The 22,156-nt window shown below is 35.4% G+C and overlaps 2 protein-coding genes across 2 annotated transcripts in view; both read right to left on the bottom strand.

Annotated features, from left to right (window-relative positions):
* Positions 1–2,990: 2,990 nt before the first annotated feature.
* LOC148939346 (general transcription factor II-I repeat domain-containing protein 2B-like) lies at positions 2,991–3,467 on the bottom strand. Its single transcript, XM_089106854.1, has one exon. The coding sequence runs from the start codon at positions 3,465–3,467 to the stop codon at positions 2,991–2,993; it is 477 nt and encodes a 158-aa protein (XP_088962980.1).
* Positions 3,468–4,268: 801 nt separating this feature from the next.
* LOC148939345 (glutamate-gated chloride channel-like) overlaps positions 4,269–22,156 on the bottom strand; it is a 166,929-nt gene continuing 149,041 nt past the window's right edge. The window contains exons 4-6 of the mRNA XM_089106853.1: positions 13,652–13,754; positions 11,635–11,687; positions 4,269–4,305 (exon numbers count right to left, since the gene is read on the bottom strand). Coding sequence (XP_088962979.1) covers positions 4,269–4,305; positions 11,635–11,687; positions 13,652–13,754 — 193 coding nt within the window. The remainder of the gene's footprint in view (positions 4,306–11,634; positions 11,688–13,651; positions 13,755–22,156) is intronic.

The following is a 22,156-nucleotide window of genomic DNA, read 5'->3' as shown; positions in this document are numbered from 1 at the left end:
TTTGCCAAAGACAGAAGAAGAGGCAGTTAAATTTTACAGGATAAAGTAACTTGTAATTCTTATTATTTTGTTTATAAACCATTATAACCAGGTATCTGTGTCTCTTATTTGACTGTAGCATTTCCCGTTTGACATTCCACATACAGTATATAGCAGTACCCGCATAATGCACCACCAAATTTTCCATTTATTTTAGTATGACTTTTCTTTCTTTAGCCTCTGAAATACTATTAATAATCTCGTTCCAATTGACTACTCCTAATTCTTTAATTCTGTCTAATTACTTTTTACTTAAAATTCAATTTAGAGTTGCAACAATCAATTCTCCTGACATTATCTCCTGATCAAGCATTTAGTCAACATACTCATAATACAATCAAGGAATAAATCACCCTAAGGGGTGAATCTATTAGTGAGCGGGTTGTAAATGGGCGTGTTTCAAATTCGCCTGGCATGTGTCTTCAATGTTAAGAATTTAAGTAGATTAACCTTAATAAGCTACATTATGCTAAATTTGACTGATTAAGCAACAACAAGGAAACGATCTTTTTAAAACAAATTATAAAACATACTACTGTCAGCTATTAGAACTTAAAAAACAAAGGAATGTCACTTCATATGGAGTTTCTTCAAATTCCTTTTTTTCATTCGTTTGAATCAATATCAATCGAAACAAAAACGATAGAGACTTTTTATTCCCCTTCTTCATGATAATCTACTTTCAACTAAAAGGGAAGATATTAAACCTGAAAGAGACTGATATAGGATTGGTCTTCTGCCTTTGTTTCAATTAATGAGTAAAAAAGGTGCTGTCTGTCAAAAGCCACGAAGGACAATTGTACTGATAATGGACACTATAGAGCCCTTTTTGATAAGTATCTAAAATGTGAAAAGTTTAGCATTATGTTTCAAAGTTAAAATTTAAAAAAATGCAGATAATTTATTATGTGTTTCTATTCCCATTTATTTTGCTTTTCCTTTTGTTTAAACTATTTTAGCTTTTTTGTATCTACGGGATCCTTTTTATCTGTGTTTTTTTTATCCTCGTTACTGTTTTTTTCCTTTGATAAAACCTTTTCTCAATCGATTTCATTTTTTTCTCACAGAGCATGTCTTCTCGCTTCTACACTCTTTCTGTGTGAATTTAAATTGGGATTATGGTTCTTATTTTTATGTTTTATATTTATCACACCCCTTACCCAGGCCTTCAGTACTCGTCAAAGATAGGTTCGGATCTTGTAAACACATAACCCGACGCTATCTTTTTCCGCCCGTTGCACTCACTACGGTCAGCAGCTCGGGCCTTTGGCCCTAACACGCGTGTAGATGTATCAATTTTGCCTATTTCTCTAACCTGTTCCAAGAGCCGGTACTAGCAAGAGAACCGCCCCCGCCTCAGATTGCCCCTTAAGGGATCCTAATTTACACCACGGTTAGGACTTCAGATTTCCGGAGGGATTTATTACTCAGGGCATGATTTTGGTAGCTATTACCAGCTTCAATTCATCCTTTCTCGGCAGCGTGTTGCACGAAATACCAGTGACTGGACTGGACAGAAATTAGCAGTGGCGAGGCCTTAGTTGTGTTTATAAGTCTCTGGGGCACCACGAGAAGGCTGTCCCAGCTACCTCCGTGCACGAGGTGGCATCAATAGCCTAGCAGCCATTGGTTGTATATTATCATTATTATTGTTTATTGGTGTTGAGTCAATGGGCCTTTTGATCTGAGGATCGAATCACTTTTGTGAGTCCACCGTTAGTAATAATACTATTACGGTTACAATAGGAGATGCAACAGAGTAAAGAAAGAACCCAAGACCCACAATAGCCGAAATTGGAAAAAAAAATATAGAAAAGATCACTGCTACTAATAACCAATCACAGCTATAACAAGCCACCTGAAGCCAACACAAGGTTTTAACGCTCTTTCTCCCCTTAATCAAACAGTTCGTGGTAACAAACTGTAAGTAAGGAGTGACCCGGCTCAATAGTATCCGAAACTCTAAAAAAGGAATTTGGATACCAATAGATCCATCAAAAGAATCAAATTTTTATGCTGATTTCAAATATATGAGTTTCATCAAGTTTAGTTTTATCCATCAAAAGTTACGCGCCTGAGAACTTTGCCTTATTTTCAAAAAAAGAGGAAAAGACCCCATAAAAGTCATAGAACCTTAATGAAAATTACACCATCAGATTCAGCGTATCAGAGAACCATACTGTAGAGCAGGGGTTCCCAACCTTTTTTTACTCTTGAGCACATTCTAAAATATTGGTAGGGTGGCGAGCACCACCTATTTTAAATCAACAAACTCCTTCCATAACTTGTCATTTTCACATAATTTATTTTCTTATTTTCTTATAGTCATAATGGATTAATAAATAATAAACAAAAATGTTTCAAAATAAAAAAAAATTATTTGGCATTTTTTTCAAATTGCATACACACAGAGAAATGTATTTACAAAATGCAAAGAAAGTAAACAAAACACACAAATACAAAGAAAACATTTAATTAAGAAATATAATAAAGTCAATGTGATCCTTGGCATTGCATTTCATTGGCCAGAGCTTCATAATTAGGGGTGTATGATGATATTCCTGTTAGCAGACAATCATAAAGATGCTCATCGGTGAGTCGAGATCTATATCTTGATTTTATTAAGTTCATGTTTTGAAAACAATGATTTGCATAAATACGTTGAACCGAAAAATGATTCAATTTTATATGCCGCTTTTTTCAACAATAGGAACTTTTCTCTATCCACTGCATTCCAAAAGTCCTCTGATATTAAGGATTTTAGCAAAATATCATTCTTAAGGTCCAAAATTTCTAACTCTAGTCCTTCTGTCTTACCTTGAACAAAATCTGCAATACATGCAGCTATTTCCATAACATTTATTTGGCAAGTAAAAAGATTGATACAGAAGGAAACTATTGGCTTAATATGTTTAAACTGTAAAAATCTCTCTTCTAACTGTTTTTTTTTTTTAACTCTTAAAAATGCTTAATTGTGTTCCATTTAATTCATTGTCATCTAGCATTTTCTTCATATGTGGGAAATGCATGAGAGAATTGATCTGCAGATGTGATATCAACAGATCCAATTTAGCTTTAAATGACTTTACAGAGGTTATCATTTCAGTTATGCTTTTGCGTTTGCCCTGCAACTCCAAATTTAAAGAATTCAATTTTTCCATGATGTCTGTGACAAATCCCAAATCAATCAGCCAGCCAGAGTCAGCTAGATCATTATAATTTTCCTTTCTATCGTTTATAAATGTTTTTATTTCTTCAGTTAAACTCACAAATCTTGTAAGAACCTTTCCTTTACTGAGCCAACGTACTTCAGTATGCAGGACAAGATCATGTTCTTTATTTTCAGTATCTTCTAACAGGGCCTTGAAAAGTCGGTGTTGCAAAGGAGCTGCTCGAATAGAATTGATTATTTTTGTAACTATTTTCATGACGTGTTCAAATGGCAAAATTTTACAACACAGAGCTTCCTGGTGGATAATACAATGGTCGGACATGAAGTTTGAAAATGAATCATCCTTCATGCAGAGGGCAATAAATCCTTAGTTTTTACCCACAATTGCTGGCGCCCCATCAGTGGGCCACCATCAGTAGCAGTCACCATAACTGCTAACTGTGGGGTCTCTAATATATCTGTTGACTCGTGAAATTGTAGCGAGAACCAGTCACATATTTCCAAGTCAGTTTTTAATTGAGTTTGTATGTCTGTTAAAATTGCATGCATTCTTCTTATGACTGTGTTATTTGACAACTGTAAGTCTTGTATTGCTGAGACAATCTCAGGTTTGTTAGAAAATTCATCAAATAAACAATCGGCACCAGTCAAAAATAGTTCCTTAAACAACTCACCACCAATGAAAGGTTTCTTCTTTTTTGCAAGCATGTGAGATATTTTGAAAGAAGCAATAGTGTTTTTTTTTAGAATTTTCCACATGTCTAGTGAAAACGGTCTGTTGTGCTGTTAGACTTGATTTTAGATTACAATTTTTTTTTTCTTTCTTACTTCAGATTTAAGAAGATAATTCACATTATAAGTGCTATAATTGGTCTGAAAGTGTTGTTTAATGTTATGTTTTTTCGGCACTGCAATGCTACTACCAAACAACAAACAAACGCATTTATTTTTCAAATTAACGAAACAATGTGATTCCTCCCAGTCAGTGTTAAAATTTTAAGTTTGTTGTCTTTTACTTGGTCCACTCATTTTAGGGCGAAAATAAATAATAATTGAACTACAATGTAATACCAATGTCATAGCGCAAGTCTGTTCTGCATTATATGCATATAATATATTATAGCAAGAACTATAACTATCTCCTCAACAAAATAGTTTATTCAAGATCATCGCTTATTAATGCAATAAATAACGCACCTAGCTTTTAGCCTGTTAATTTTTTTTTTAAAGAAAACTCCTAATTCGTGTTTTATCTGACGACCATGTCTCTTATCTAACTGTCGCAACCCGAACAGGGCAGCATCGCAGCAATCACAATGACAACAACGCGGTTCCAGGCGGGGAATACTTTTTGCGCATTACTCCATGTACACGCGGAAAACCCGAAGTGAGCCGATGATCGCCGAAGCAATCAGAGTTATGTGCCTTGTGATTTGGCGCCTTCGGCGTTTATCGGATCAGTTCGTGGCGTTCGGTCCAGTCGTTCACTTCGGATTTTCTGCGTGTACAAGGGGTGATGTGCAAATGGCACTAGCCGTTCCAGGCTAGCATAAATAGTACAGTCTATCTCGCCGCTAGACAAGTTGGGACAAGTGTCGAACATATTTAATTATCTTAGGCTGTCAAAAAAAATTAAAACTCTAGCAAATGAATAAAAATAAATCATATTTTAAAATAATGCTTATGAAGAAAATTCTCTCTCTATCAAATACTGATAGACGGCCACATACGAATCGTTCGGCGGGCGCCATGGCACCCGCGGGCACGGGGATGGGAACCTCTGCTGTAGAGGTTTCAAGCTCCTATCTGCAAAAATCTAAAATTTTGTATTTTTTGCCTGAAGAAAGATAACAGATGCGTGTTTATTTATTATAATTTTTTCCCCATGGGTGATCGTATTGACCCAGTGGTGCTAGAATATCGCGGGAGGGCTCATTCAAACGGAAATTAAAAGTTCTAGTGCCCTTTTTAAGTGAAAAAAATGGAGGGCAACTAGAACCCCTCTCATGGTCATTTTTTTCTCAAAGTCACCCGATCAAAATTTTGAGATAGCCATGTTGTTCAGCATGGTTGAAAACATAATAACTATATAACTGTCTCTCCATGGAAGAAGTTTTCATGGGGGAAAGGACATTGCTATTAAGGAGGCGTCGGATTTCTCAACATTATTTAAAAAAACGATCAGAAATTAAACAAAAAAACAATTTTTCAACTGAAAAAATTTCAACATCAAAACTTAAAACCACAGTTTATATAATTAGCAGTATGATCATTCTCTATCTCACCCATTATAAAAACCCGGACCGGGGTGCGAGTGCTCCGGAGAACGTTTTGGCAGATATAAACATAAGCGAAGTCAGATCTTTTCACGGATAGACAAGTCAGATTTCTCTTGGACGCGAAACTTGGCTTCAACGTTGGAACACTAATTTTGAAGAAACTAATTTTAAATTAATTTATTCCAATACATACATGAAAACCGGTAGTTAGTAGTGTAATGTTATTATTAGATGTTTTTTGAAATTAAAAATAGGTTTCGAAGTCTCAAGTTGGTTTCAAAGGCATTTTGAGAAAGTTTCTGCCAAAATTCATAACAAAGCATGTCTAACCTGTTTATGTGTATTATTTGAAAAAAACTACGTTTTCTAAAGAGTTAAAGAGGCTGAGTTACAAGGTCAACCCTTAAAACGTACAGGGATTAGGAGGCACAGTTGGGGGGGCTGTTAAAGAGGCTGAGTCACAAGTTCGAACCTTAAAACGTACAGGGATTAGGAGGCACCCTGTACGACGTGATTTGAGTATTCAGGAATTAAAAGCCTTAACACAAGAATGTTCAAGAGCGGGGGGTTTGGGGGGCGGCAGCCCCCAACTTCAACTCCTGACACGATCATCTAACAGTTATTCAAGCAATAATAAGTAATAAACTCTACAAAACCGTGCAGAAATTATTTAAAAAAAACTAGGTTTTCTAAAGTGTTAAAGAGGCTGAGTTACAAGGTCGAACCTTAAAACGTACAGGGATTAGGAGGCACAGTTGGGGGGCTGCTGCCCCCTCAATATCCCCCTTTCGTAGCCTTTAAATAAAAGGCTAATAATAATAAAACGTAATAATTTCTGTTCGTTTTAAGCACAGTTTATAGACAGTAAGCTTATCGCAGATCATTTCTGGTCTTCGGTCTCGGTGCGAACAAAAAGCTCCTCCCACTTATTTCTGCCTTAGTGGATTACTCTGTTATCGTCAATCACTGAGAAATGGTTACCAAGTGCATTATTCGTAATTGCGAAAGCAGAAAAAAACTTGGTGAGCCAGCCAAGTGGTTTGCAAGTGTCCCATCTCACAGGTATGAATTAATTTATATACAAATTATGACTAAATCTATTATTTACGTGGACTCAACTGATCGGCCTATGTAGGATTTTATAAAAAAAAGGGGCGGGGGGGGTTGATGAAATCTGTGAAAATAAGGAATTTTTTCTTCTTCTAATAACTGGTGGAGTATGTGTGATGGTTTCAGGGGCGGATCCAGGATTTTTTTAGGGGGGGGGCGCAAAATAGGTTGATACGACAAACTTACGTTAGGAGCAAGTTTAATTAATGCAAACTTGCGTTAATTAGGTAAATTACACTACTTTAGACTCCTTTACGGGGGTAACCCTCGCCCCCCCCTCTGGATCCGCAACTGGATAGTTTATCATTTTTTTTCACGTCGTGATATTTATTTTCTCAGACTGTACTTCCTGTGATATTTGAAAAATCTAGTTACCTGTTTTGGCGGAGAGCCTAGATAAAACTAGTTTTGTTTTCAATCAATGTTTTCATATGAAATGGGCAGACCTTTCCTGAACTTTAAACAATAATTATTTGAAAAAAACTACGTTTTCTAAAGAGTTAAAGAGGCTGAGTTACAAGGTCGAACCTTAAAACGTACAGGGATTAGGAGGCACAGTTGGGGGGCTGCCGCCCCCAAACCCCGCTTTCGCAGCCTTTAAATAAAAAAAAAAATTTAAACTGAAAGTAAGGAGCGACATTAAATCTTAAAACGAACAGAAATTATTCCGTATATGAAAGAGGCTGTGCCCTCCTCAACGCCTCGCTCTTTACGCTAAAGTTTGACTTTCTCACAACTCTTTTTTTAAACAATAAAAACTTTAGCGTAAAGAGCGAGGCGTTGAGGAGGGCACAGCCTCTTTCATATACGGAATAATTTCTGTTCGTTTTAAGATTTAATGTCGCTCCTTACTTTCAGTTTAAATTTTTTTTTTATTTAAAGGCTGCGAAAGCGGAGGTTTGGGGGCGGCAGCCCTCAACTGTGCCTCCTAATCCTGTACGTTTTAAGGTTCGACCTTGTAACTCAGCCTCTTTAACTCTTTAGAAAACGTAGTTTTTTTCAAATAATTATTGTTTAAAGTTCAGGAAAGGTCTGCCCATTTCATATGAAAACATTGATTGAAAACAAAACTAGTTTTATCTAGGCTCTCCGCCAAAACAGGTAACTAGATTTTTCAAATATCACAGGAAGTACAGTCTGAGAAAATAAATATCACGACGTGAAAAAACAATGATAAACTATCCAGTTGCGGATCCAGAGGGGGGGCGAGGGTTACCCCGTAAAGGAGTCTAAAGTAGTGTAATTTACCTAATTAACGCAAGTTTGCATTAATTAAACTTGCTCTAACGTAAGTTTGTCGTATCAACCTATTTTGCACCCCCCCCCTAAAAAATCCTGGATCTGCCCCTGAAACCATCGCACATACTCCACCAGTTATTAGAAGAAGAAAAAATTCCTTATTTTCACAGATTTCATCAACCCCCCCGCCCCCTTTTTTTTATAAAATACTACATATGCCGATAAGTTGAGTACACCTAAAAAAAAGATTAATTAAAAAATTGTATATAAATTAATTAATAACAGTGAGATGGGACACTTGCAAACCACTTGGCTGGCTCACCAAGTTTTTTTCTGCTTTCGCAATTACGAATAATGCACTTGGTAACCATTTCTCAGTGATTGACGATAACAGAGTAATCCACTAAGGCAGAAATAAGTGGGAGGAGCTTTTTGTTCGCACCGAGACCGAAGACCAGAAATGATCTGCGATAAGCTTACTGTCTATAAACTGTGCTTAAAACGAACAGAAATTATTACGTATGTGGTTGGGTTCGCCCCCTAGTCAATACCTCGCTCTTTATGCTAAAGTTTTTTAGTACTGTCACAAGAGCTATTTATTGTAATTAACGGCCTTAGTGATTAAGAGGTCAGTCTTGAAGAATTGGAAAAAAATCGAACTTTAACGTAAAGAGCGAGGCATTGACTAGGGGGGTGAACCCCCCTAATATAAGTAATAAAAATATACGAATATAGAAGTTCTTCACGGAAGTTAATTCGTAAGTTATGTATATTTGTTACTAATAAAAACGTTCGTAAATAAAATTAAACAACTTTCGAGGAAGCCATTTAGCCAAAAAAATAAAATTAATATGCAAATCTCGTTTTAATTATTCATGTAGCGTGAGCCAAAATCAAAACCTGCATTATTTAAATAACGATCAGAAATTAAATAAAAAAAACAACAAGTTTTTTAAACTGAAAGTAAGGAGCGTCATTAAAACTTAAAACGAACAGAAATTATTGCGTATATGAAAGGGGCTGTCCCCTCTTCAACGCCTCGCTCTTTACATTAACGTTTTTTATTGTTTAAAAAAATAAAGTAGTGAGACAGAGTCAAACTTCAGCGTAAAGAGCAAGGCGTTGAAGAGGGGACAGCCTTTTTCAGATACGGAATAATTTCTGTTCGTTTTAAGTTTTAATGTCGCTCCTTACTTTCAGTTAAAAAAAAATTGTTCTTTTTATTTAATCTTTGCTCGTCAATAATGAACTGAACAATGATTTGTAATCACAAGAAGAAAACATTGAGAATTTTTGCAAGTCCTAAATCCTTTAAAATCGGCGTCCAATTGAAAAAGATTCAAATAAAAAAAAATTAAAAAATTAAAACTCTTTTGACACACTGATGTGGGTCCATTTTTTCCATTTTCTTTTCTTGGCGTAATTATATCAAACCAGTGGCTTGGAATATCGGGACGAATCTCATTTGAACACTAGTTCAAATACATAATGCCCTTTTTCTGATGGCTATGAAGGAAATAGTGCCCAACAAACCTCCGTATTCTAACAATTTGCACCACAGAAGATTAATTTTGGTCAAAAATAGGGAAAACATCAGGGAATGCAAATTCTAAGATCCATAATAATAAATTAGACCATCAAATTACGCCATCATTTCAAATTTTCCATTCCCCACCTTGAAAATTGAGAAAGATTATATTTTAGCAGGGTTACCATAACAGTTGTGACGTCTTTTTCTTGTTCTTCCGACGGGTGATCATAGCAAATCGGAGGTCTTGACAAAATGGCATAAAACAGCATTTTGCTTGCATACAGAAGAACAGCTGTAAATCTCCAGTTATAATTTCTGGACCATGATAAATTGATTAACTTAATAATTTTCCTTAATATTTAAAACAAAGCAAGGGAACTAAGTAGTTAAAACTATCATAGATTTCCAGAAATTAACGTTTGAGTTGATTCCGCAAAGTTTTGTTCACGTGGCTCAGCTGTTTTCTTTAAAATGTAGAAGGAAGCTTGTCTGCAAAGCCGTTGTTAAAAATGGGACCTTAAATGAAGGCAGATATAGGGACCCAAAGGTTCCTCTTTTGCTGGGTTTAGAAATTAGGCCAGTTTATTACCACTTTGACAAATTTGTCTCACAAAGTTGTTCATCAAGCCCTCAATGCAGGATTTCTCCTCTTGTGGGTAATCCAGAATCGGTTTTGTCACATTGGGACAGCGGGCCACAGAGGTAAAGAAAGGTCTTGTTAAGACCTATTCCCTCCAATACCGTAATCACTACCAACTCATGAAAGGGGCACACGAACTCGCAAATTGCATCTAAAAAAGCCCTTTTCCTATGTTCTATGCCCATCAATTCGTTTCCTGCAACCCTCGCAATCTTAGTTATAGAGGTATATTGGAAACGAGGGTGCACAGAAATTTCAACAATGGAGGACTGTTTCAGCTCTCACTTCCAATTTACTCATGTTTTTTTTAGATTGGTCAATTAGCCGCTGGGCCAAAAATATGACATTTGCATGAGTTGTTTATTCGTACAAAAAGGGAAGGTCGTGGAATCTTAAATTTTTCGGGTTGAGATTTCTATGCCATCCAAATATATCGATCTTCCAGCAAGGTATAACATTCTTACTTGTCTAATACAATTTTGACAAACATTCTTTCATTTTAAATTAGTCATTAATCAAGCTGGGGTTGTCTCCCTCAAATTTCATTTGAAAAACCGATAATGCCCTTAATCAAAATTTTCGTAGGTTCCTAATTTTAACAATGCATAACAAGCCAACGTTTTTTCAGAAGATTTCTTTGCGTAATTGTAGGCAAATTTTTTTCAAATCCTTTACTAGGTTGCAGCTACCGCTGTAACCACGATGATATATCAAACACCGGAAAAAGTGTTCGGCTTTTTCTGGAACCTAGTAAAGTAAATAATGAACCTCTGAACCGCTTTTTTGAAGCTATTCTACGCTAGAACTATTTCCAGGAGAAAAGATGACACATTAGTGATAAAAGAGGCTAAAATATAATTTTCTTTGGTTTTAAAAGAGAGGACTGAAAAACTCAAGCGAAAAATTTCAGACGATTGGGATTCCAATCACCCACATTTCAATTGGATCCATTTCCACTTTCGTGGGTTAAACGGGAAATACACCGAAATATGTTTTTTTTTTTTTTTATTACTTTTGAGTATAGCACTATCACGATGAGTGTATAAAAGACACGTGTATGTATATAAATGCTCTCTAAGATATTCCAATGCCAGGCTAGTGCCAGAAAAAAAATGAAAAAAGGCCACATCAGTTTTGCGAGGCTAAGTTATGATTCTCTGCCTTTTTTAAAATGGAGGGATGAAACATTCCAGATAAGTGCGTTCGGACATTGAAATTTAACTGGTATGCTTGTTCCTGGTATGCCTATTCGCCACTGTTTTCGGGGTATTTGAAAATCCTTTCGAAACTCCCAAAAATTGATTTTACTCATTATTTTTTACTTTTAAGTTCTTATTTTAAACTTTTATTAATAATAACAACCATTCCTGGGCTTTAGAAACTAGTTTTCTAATTTTTGGTTACTGTGCGCTGTGAATTGCTCTTTACATGGTTGCAGCTATTGTAATTATGGCCCAATTGCGCTGTTTTTCTCCATGTTTGCAGCATTATCTTGGCAAAAGGCGTTTCAAGTAGAGATGACTCGTCGGAGGGAGATTTGTTGGTGTATTTGTAAAAAAGAACCATTGAGGGGACATCAAATCGCCCACTTTCAGGTTTTATATAGGTGCCCCATTCAACTTACCCTTGAGGCCTTTCCTTGGATCTTGGAGATGGTACCAGTAGGCTTTCAGTAGCCTTAAAAAAAGGGAATCCATATTTTAAAATAAAGTCTACATAACTTGGTGGGATAGTCAAGCTAGATGGTAAAAGGTTTTAAAGTGAATAATCAAATCCAGCTTTCTCAGTAGGAGGATTGGGCCCTATCGAGATGTATACCCCAGGGGAGGTCTTAGGAGAAATGAATTCCCAAAAAACTAAATTTGTGTCAACACTATTGATAGCCTTAGATCGGAAAATATAGCCGGGATTTTAAAACAAGATCGACGGTTGAGTAATTAGTAACTCCTTAGTCTTAGGATGCATTGAAGTGGACCATCCAGGAGCCAGACCAGTTTTCTATCTCCATAGTATCTGATTGTAGGGGTTGGGAAGCTTGTGCAGGATACAATTTCTTCCAGAACTAATAAGAACCCGAATAACACGACCAAAAATTCCAAACACTGGGATTTTTTCAACAGATCCAGATGCTTATTGTGTGGAATGAAAAATAAGAAAAACTAATCAAGCTAGAAACGTACAAACTTTGTGAAATAATTTTGGAGGTCTGAGCTACCAACAGAAGCAAGTGAAGCCAGAAGGGGAAACAAAAAACTGGGGTTTATGCAAGGGCCGAAACCTTGTTATAAGAACCAGTATAGAAATCGTCCTCCACGAACTGTGTCCCAGCCTATCCCCACCTTATCTCCCATTCTTTGTACTACCTTGCGGTATAAGAAATCGTTTATCCCTTTTTTTACTGATTTAATAAATAGTGGTTAATTTGTGCATACATTTTGTCGTTTCTCTTATATAATAAAAGAAACAGCTCGGTTTTCTCTATACTCTTTTTTTTGTTACCTATCCCCTGTTTATGTTGTTTTCTAAACATTTGTTAATGTGTATATTATTTTTTTTTTTTCAGTTTTATTAGTTTTTATCTTATTAACTAGTTGCCATTTTGAAGTTTTTTAATATAAGTGACAAAGGAACCATACAGCATTCCGATATTTGATTATTTATTTATTTTAATTTTTTTTTTTCATTGGTTTCCAATATGTAAATTGTTGTGATTTTGTTATGATTTTCTTGCTTGTTTGTTTTTTTATGGACTTCGAAATTCGAATTCGGCCCTTCAGGGCTTGTGATAGTAATTTCTCGAAATAAATATCTTATCTTATATCAGTAATTAGCGATGGTGGAATTTTCGTGTCCAATCTGATCCTGAAACACAAAGATAGAAACATAGTGGCATAAGTTACTCTTTTGTGCTAGAAAACACCGAATGCAAACGGCTCGACTTTTGCTATACTGGACTTGAACCAAGCGCAGCAGTTTTTTTTTAGCTAAGTTTAGAGTCGAAATTTGAGTTTCGACAGGGTAGCTGAGCATTTTTTGTAAGATCTTTTTTTCCAGCAAAACGTTAACATGTGCTAATAGCCTGAGCAATTAGTAATACGTAACTAAATAACTACTTTTTGAGTTGTTGACACGTATGTACAAAAGATAAATACGTTTTAAGGAGAAATATTTGATTCATACATAAGAGAAAGGAACACACAATGGGCTTATCCTAATCCTCAGCATAGGTGGTGATAAACTTCGAGAGGGCCTGGGGTCAACATCTTACTTACCAAACTCAAACTCTAAATGCAGTGCTACCAGCCCCTCTGGAGTAAACTGAGTCTAAGTAGCTACATTACTCTTAATTTTTATTTCATCTACCATAATTGTTCTCAAGCAATTTAAAGATCAAGCCATTGTCCATGCTTATTTGTAAGGCATGAGTGGATATCATTTTTCAAAACCTCCATTTAGTCGTTAATGCTTTATTTTGTCTACCAAAGAAAAGGCTTTTATGTTTTTAGGTTCTTTGCTACAAATACAACCTTGCACCGCTTTCTTTCCATTTCCACAGAAAAACTTTCCATTTTGTAGCACAAGTCACGTCTTTGTCAGCCTTACAGAATTTAACAATCTCTTTAATTTTTCCACCTTCTTACGTACAAGAAAAGATACTTACAGCTAATCATACTAAGGGAACAAGTCTGCTTATCCAAAGGGTACAGCTTCAGATTCATAGGACAAGCCAGTGTCAATGATATTCTGGAAAAAAAGAATGAATTAAGGACATTATCATTGTTCCTTGGTGAGGGGAAAAGAGCAATGAGTGTAAGAAATAAAAAAAAGACTTGTCAAATAGGTCTCTTTATACATAGCCTGGAAATAATCAATTGATTCCCATGCAAAAGGTTCTACTTCCAATATAAAACATATTAGATTTGCAAAAGTCCGTAGATCTTCCTGATTTTTGATATCCTGTATGCAAGAAAAAAATTGATGGACAGTGAAGCTCCTTCGTCCAAAAGGAGTGTGTTTCTCCACTCACTATCGTTTCCTTTATTAAAAAATTGGAGTTATGTTAACTCTGAATCCGCAACAATGCACCCTTCTAAACTAAATAGCTCGTATATCACTGTCAATGCCGTGAATGATCTACAAGTCCACAATTGTGTTCGGGGTGCTGATATTAGGAGGCAATAATGATCAATATTGGTATTGGTGCCAATGGTGATGAGGTGTTGGGGGGTGACGTTGGTTTGAGTAGTGTTGATGATGATATTCATAATAGCTATCAGAGGTAACAATGACGAAGAGCGAGGTAGTGGCAGCAGAAACGATATTAATAATTATTGATTACAATTACTAACTATTACTAATAATAACAATTCTTATACTATACTATCATCAACATTAGCAACATACAAGTATGTTTATGATAATGGTGATATTCACCCAGTTTTGAATATCATCATGATAGCGATAGTGATGATGGTGATTTTTATTGGGATGGTCATCAATATTGTTTTAAAACGAGCTATCGCATTTTTCGCTAGTATGGGCGGTAGTTCGTTCTTTGCTAAGTTACAGTTGTCACTGGTACCATGATGAGACTGTATTGATGATAATGATATTGAAAAGTCAGCCCTAATATATCCTACTTAGAATCATAAAGAAATGTAGAGTAAACGTGCATCCTAAATATCTATCCTTTGCCAGGTGACTAGGGGGATATGCGACCCCTCCAAATTCATGGTTTAGAGTCACACTGATGGTGTGACTCTAATAGTAGCTGGAACTGCACATAGAAAAACTTTGTCTTTAGTAAATTCAACTAACGAAGTTTTTCGATTAAAAGTGACGGCAGAACTTAACGTTAAAAAATATCAGAAATTTGGTCATGCAGATGATAAACCTAAAAGAGACACACGATTATACTACTACTACTACTACTAACAACTCACCGCAGCACCAAGCCGCCTGTGGCCAACACAGCTACGTAAGCTCCTCCATCCCAATCTATTCAAAGCCCCCCTTTTTACACCCGCCCACGAAGTTCCCTTTTCCTTTAAATCTTTCTTTATGACGTTCTCCCACCCCAGGCGAGGACGACCTGCTTTCTGTTTAGCCCTAGACGGTTGACCGAAAAAAACAATTTTCGGCAATCTGTCATCTTCATCCACACAACGTGCCCTAGCCACCTCAACCTTTCTTTCATTATAGCCCTAGTGAGCGGTATTGAACCACATTTTTCGTTTTTGAATTTTGCTATGATTAGTGTTTGCTGGTAAAATTGTTGAACCTTGATGTGTTTCTTTTTTGTCGTTTTGTTGTTGTTTTTACTTTTTTGATATTTATTACCTTAAGTTGTATTTTGTTCCTGAGCTTTATTTGTAGACTGTATTATGTGTTGCTATGGCCCAGAGGCCTTTTGCAATAAATCTTATCTTATTCGTCGTGACATTTAAAAAAGAAACCCATAAAATTTCAACTTCCCTCATTTTGCTCATTTGCTCATTTGTTGTGTTGTTGCCCCTCCCTCCCTGTCCCAAACGCTAATGCGTCATTAGTATCGAACAGTTCGGGGTAACAGTTTGTAAGTAAGCAATGACTTGGCCCAATAGTAACCAAGCCCTAAAAAAAGAATGCTGACAACAATTAATGCATCAAAAGAATTGGCTTTTTATGCTGATTCCAAATATTCCAAATTCATTAAGTTTAATGCTACCCATCGGAAGCAACTAGCCTGACGAAATTTGCCTCTGAAAAGGAGGAAACACCCCCAAAAGGTCAACCAAGCTTAATGAAAATCACACCATCAGATTTAAAATATCTTTTTACAAAAATGTGGAATTTTGCATTTTTTTTGCCAGAAGAAAGGTCTTAGATGACTGTTTACTTCTTTGTGTTAGTGGGAAATAAAAAATAAATCTGGGGGGATTTTTCTGCAGGAGGGATTTCCCACGGAGAGAATGTTCCGTGGGGAGGAAAGTTTCCAGGACGATTTTCCGAGGAAAATTTTACATGGAGGGGGGGATGTAACTTTTGTAACTTGCTCATTGTTTACGTACAGCGTTTGTTATCAGAAATTAAATAAAAAATAAATGAAAGTAAGGAGAATTTTCTAAGGGGAACTGTCTGGGGAGATTTTCAGCAAGGAGGGAATGGTCCAAGGGAATTTTCCACGGAGGAAATTTTTTGTTGAGGATAGTTTTTCTGGGGAGAACTTTTCACGGAGAGGGGAGGCGGATTTTCCGGTATGATTTGAAAAACAGTTAGAAGTTAAAAAAAAACAAGTTTAAAAAAAAACAAGTTCTTTTTAACTGGTAGTAAGGCTATCTCTCTCATATACGGAATAATTTCTGTTTGTTTTAAGTGTTAATGTTGCTCCTTACTATCAGTTGAAAAAAACTTAATATTTTTTTTTATCTAATAATCACAGTTTATAGACAGTAAGCTTATCGCAGATCATTTCTGGTCTTCGGTCTCGGTGCGAACAAAAAGCTCCTCCCACTTATTTCTGCCTTAGCGGATTAGTCTGTTATCGTCAGTCGCTGAGAAATGGTTACCAAGTGCATTATTCGTAATTGCAAAAGCACAAAAAAACTTGGTGAGCCAGCCAAGTGGTTTGCAAGTGTCCCATCTCACAGGTATGAATTAATTTATATACAAATTATGACTTAACCTATTATTTACGTGGACTCAACTGATCGGCCTATGTAGGATTTTATAAAAAAAAGGGGGGGGGGGTTGATGAAATTTGTGAAAATAAGGAATTTTTCTTCTTCTAATAACTGGTGGAATAGGTGTGATGGTTTCAGGGGTGGATCCAGGATTTTTTAGGGGGGGGCGCAAAATAGGTTGATCCGACAAACTTACGTTAGGAGCAAGTTTAATTGAGGCAAGCTTGCGTTAATTAGGTAGATTACACTACTTTTAACTACTTTACGGGGGTAACCCTCGCCCCCCCCCTCTGGATCCGCAACTGGATGGTTTATCATTTTTTTTCACGTCGTGATATCAATGCGAAGCACCAAACATCATAATCAAATGTCATCGCTTTATGCCATTGTTCAAATAAAACTTATTTTTTACTTGATTATCGTCGTAAATTTATTCCTTGTCTTTCTTTCCATTCTTAAACCAATGTTATATTTACCTTTTGCATTATTACAGCCCACTATATATACATTCATATAAATTTATATGCAGTGTTACCGCCATACCATTTATTCTCCTTTCCTTTTTTATTCTTTAATAATAATTTCTGGTCGTTTTGAGTTTGAATTATTGTAGGCTTCTATTTCTACTGATCTTAAGCTTAATATGGCCTTTACTTTTCTTTAAAAAAAACTTTCTTTTTCGTAAAGTTTTCGTAGTATATATATATATATATATATATATATATATATATATATATATATATATATATATATATATATATATATATATATATATATATATATATATATATATATATATATATATATATATATATATATATATATTTATATCGGCACGTGCAAATAGCTCCTCTCATTTGATCTGCCATTAGCAGTCTAATTTACCTGGAACGCGTATTTTGGCAGAAACTTTCTCAAAATGCCATTGAAACCATCTTGAAACTTCGAAACCTATTTTTAATTCCTATGAACATCTAATAATAACATTACACTACTGACTACCGATTTTCATGTATGTATTGGAATAAATTAATCTAAAATTAGTTTCTTCAAAATTAGTGTTCCAACGTTGAAGCCAAGTTTCGGGTCCAAGAGAAATCTGACTTGTCTACCCGTGAAAAGATCTGACTTCGCTTATGTTTATATCTGCCAAAACGTTCTCCGGAGCACTCGCACCCCGGTCCGGGTTTTTATAATGGGCGAGATAGAGAATGATCATACTGCTAATTATATAAACTGTGCTAATAATTTACAACAATTAAATAGATGGTTTGAATTGGACGTCTTGTCTAGGAAATTGACCTTTTCTATATATTTGAAGGAATTCATTTGAAATGAAGAAGACAGTAACAAATACAAGAGTTTTTTAATTAGTAAAATTAAAAATATATACCACTAACGCTTTATGAAAGGAGAAAATTCTATCCAAAACCAGTTTTGTTTAGTCACCCTTAAGGTCACCAACAGACAACAGACTGGTATCATTTACGCTTTACTGAATTTATTTAGCCATAGTGCCATACTTATACTCTATAGAATTGAAAGGAATAGGTTCAAAATGAAGACACATTAGTGGAGATTTATTTCCTATTCAAATTTTCAAACTGGTTTGATTGTTGTAAATATCTGTTGTGGTTATTCGTGGAAATTTGAACATTGTTTTTTTTTTGTACTGCTACGATAAAACACTGCATTGTGTTTTCAATAAAGTGTATTTTCTTTGTGCATCTAGCGTCTTAGAGGTTTGAAGGGTGGTAACAGCCTTATTTAAGCCCATTTCTTTTCGTGGTAAGTTCCACCCTATTGTTCATTGTTATTCATGTCATTTTTAATAAAAGATCTAAAGCCGAACTGGCCAGCCGTGATAAAAAACACAAATAAATGAATATTAAGACGACAAACGGGTCTTTGGCCAGTAAACGAAAACAAAGAAAAACAACGAAAATCAACCGAATATTTCGCCCGTATCTAACAAGGCGTCTTCAGCATAAAAAAAAAACAAAAAAAAACTAAAAAATATAAAACTAAAATAGACTAACCTAAAATAAATAGCCGTGAAGATAGCCGTGGAAATTTTCACCCTGGTAAAAATTATACATCATCAACGTTGATATGCACTTGCAATATTTTGATTTTCGGTTTTCAAATTTCAACCTTAACCTCAGATTATTATACCAACAAGCCAACAAGTTCAGAGATCTCTATTCTGCAGCTCCGATGGAGTTCGAAAACCATTTCAGAGATTATGTGTGCTGCTATATTTTTTATACTTTTATTGTAATGGTAGTAACAAAATTTTAACCATAAATCTCACAAACCCTAAAATACCAAAACAATTTTTGAAAATCAAACACTGTTTGTCGAACAAAGTTTTGGTGATACTTTACCCAGAAATATCCCGAGGGAAACAAATAATTGTATTGAGCTAGACCTGAAAGATAAACCCTTCTGAAGTTCTGTAAAAATTCAAAGTGGGCTCCATAGTTCCTATATTTCTTCAAATTATTATCCACATCTTTCTTGTTTAAACTTGGAAAGGGAATATTGAGATAATGATGTTGACATATCATCAGTATGAAAGCGAAAGGATGTCCCTTAAGAGCCTTAATTTCTTGAAGTTGAAAAAAGCAGAAGAAAGTTAAGGCTGTAATTGTCCAAAGTTTTCATTCGAAAGTTTTCATCATAAACTGAGTAGTTTTAAGCATCATTTCTGATTTATTTAAAACAAACGAAAGGAAGATGTAGAAATAAATACTATTCTTTCAAGACTACGATTTAGATTTAAATAAAGAAGCTCATCAAAGAGTGCACCGTGTATAAGAATATATCACCTTGCCTTGAGAGGGGGGGTAAAAAATTAATTTGATAATTGAATAAAAACATAGACAATTAGGTCACAATTATAAGAACGTCAAATCTTTGTGGGACCTAGGCTGCTAGATGGGTGGCATAAAAGCCAGATGGGTGGCATAAAAGAAAAAAAAATTGTCATTTCCGTGGAAAAGGGCATCCTCCCCCAAAAGGAAGCCCTTCTTACGGTGGCTATTTCTTGCCATACCTCTAAACTCTTCCGGGTGGTGACCCTACGTGTCTCCTATAAAAACAAATAGTAAAAATAAAAAAATCAAAATAAACTAATTAAATTAATAATTATAAAACAAATAAACCAAATTATCTATCAGTATAACTTTCTTTTAAATACACCAACATTTTTACAAATTACAAAGACCTCAAAGAAAGTTATAATAATACCACTTTTCAACTTTATCTTTTCATTTTTCTCTTTTTAACTATACTTCGGCTACTATTTAACTCCAAAAACAAAACAAAATTACAAAATTGGCAACGCTGTTTTACCCATTTCTACTCACACTCACACACAAACACACACTCACACTATATAAAAAAAATCGAATTTTTATGCTGATTTCATATATATAAATTTTATTAAGTTTAGTCTTATCCATCAAAGGTTACGAGCCTGAGAAAATTTTCCTAATTTTTGATTAAAGGAGGAAACACCCCTTAAAAGTAAAGTGATATTAATGAATATTACACCATCAGATTCAGCGTATCAGAGAACCCTGCTATAGAGGTTTCAAAATCCTATCAGCATAGATGTGGAATTTTGTATTTTTTGGCAGAAGAAACATCACGGATGCGCGTTTATTTTTTTTTTATTTTTTCCAGGGGTAATCGTATCGACCAGTGGCCCTGGAATATCGAGAGAGGGCTCATTCGAACGGGAATCAAAAGTTCTAGTGTCTGTTTTAACCCACCAAAAAATTGGAGGGCAACTAGGCCCCCTCCCACACCCCTTTTTTCCGAAAATGGTCCGATCAAAATTTCGAGATAGCCATTTATTTCATCATAGTTGAAAGACCCAGTAATTATATCTTTGGGTATAACATTACCCCCCCCCCCCACAGCTCCAGGGAAAAGGTCTTTATGTTATAAAATTTGCCCATTGTTTACGCATAGTATTTGTTATTGGGATGTATACATGTATGCATTTTTGGTCCAGCGGGGGGGGGGGGGGGGAGGGGCAAATTTTCTGCTCTTGGTTTTTCCACGGAGGAATTTTACATGGGGAGGGAAGTTTTCAGGGAGTGAACTAGCCAGGGGAAATTATAAACTGGGGGAATTTGCCAGAATTCTTATACAAAATTCTTTTTATATGTCTTGCTTTCTCTTTCTCGTCTAAATTTTACACGCGGAGTGGTTAAGAGTAATTGTCCGGGGCGAATTTTCACCGGGATTGAATTGTCTAGAGGATATTTCCGTGGGAAGGGGGATTTCTCCGTGGAGGTGGGGTCAGATTTCCTGGCATTATTTAAAAAACGATTAGAAATTAAATAAAAAAACAAGTTTTTTCAACTGAAAGTAGGAGCAACATTAAAACTTAAAACGAACAGAAATTATTACGTATACGAAAGGGGGTTGCCCCCTCCTCAGCACCTCGCTCTTTACGCTGAAGTTTATTATTACTTTTAAAAAAGCACCTTATTGTTATAATTAAACTGCCCTTGTGTTTCTGGATTCTTTCTTAAATAATTGGGACAAAATTCAAATGTTAGCGTAAAGAACAAGGTTTTGAGGAGGGGGCAGTCCCCTTTATATGCGCAAGAATTTCTGTGTAATTTAAGTTTTGATTTTGCTCCTTACTTTCAGTTGAAAAAACTCGTTTTTTTGTTTAATAGCATAAGGAATAAGGTTAACCGTATTGCCATCATGCCAGTACCATACTAGGTTACGGGTCATTTGACGACCGTATGTGGTTAAATGAAGCACAAAGAAATATGAGGTTAGAAGACATGAAACAACGAGCATCACGACGAATCATAAATGAAAATGAATCACGAAAAAAAAAAATAATCTTCGGGTAGAAGACAACCGAAATCAAAAATCTTAACGAATCAATGGAATAAATAACAATAGCAAACACTTTTCTTATAAACCTCGTTACATATAAACCACTGTTACTATTTTGGCGCTTTCCCTTTAAATTGAAATTAAATAAAAAAATGAATTTTTTCTACTGAAAGTAGGCTAAGGAGTAACATTAAAATTTCAAACGAACAAAAATTCTTCCGTATATGAGGGGGGGGGCTGCTCCCTTCACGATAACCCTTCTCTTCACGCTAAAGATTCTTAAAGAACTTTAAAAGTTCTGATTCTAATTCTACGGCCCTTGTGTTTCAGGAATCGCTCTTAAAGAATTGAGACAAAACATGAAACTTAAGCAAACTTTTACTGTAATAGCTTACACGAAAACCTAATGTATATCGCACACATCAAAAAGCCTTCGGCTTTTTTTTTAGCAGGAACCAGTAAAGAATCAACTACGTTGTAATTACTCTTAACAAAGCTGTGCTTGAAAATACTAAGATTTTGACGTCATTCAACATCTTATATACGAAGATACTGTTGTTTGTTAAAAAGAGATTTTTGATTAAATATTGTGTTTTATTAATTACAAAAGGC

Source organism: Artemia sp. Qi Xiang Cuo, chromosome 21 (genome assembly GCF_049724085.1).
Source record: "Artemia sp. Qi Xiang Cuo chromosome 21, ASM4972408v1, whole genome shotgun sequence".
NCBI lineage: Eukaryota > Metazoa > Arthropoda > Branchiopoda > Anostraca > Artemiidae > Artemia > Artemia sp. Qi Xiang Cuo.
This window is presented reverse-complemented; position numbering and strand designations above follow the sequence as displayed.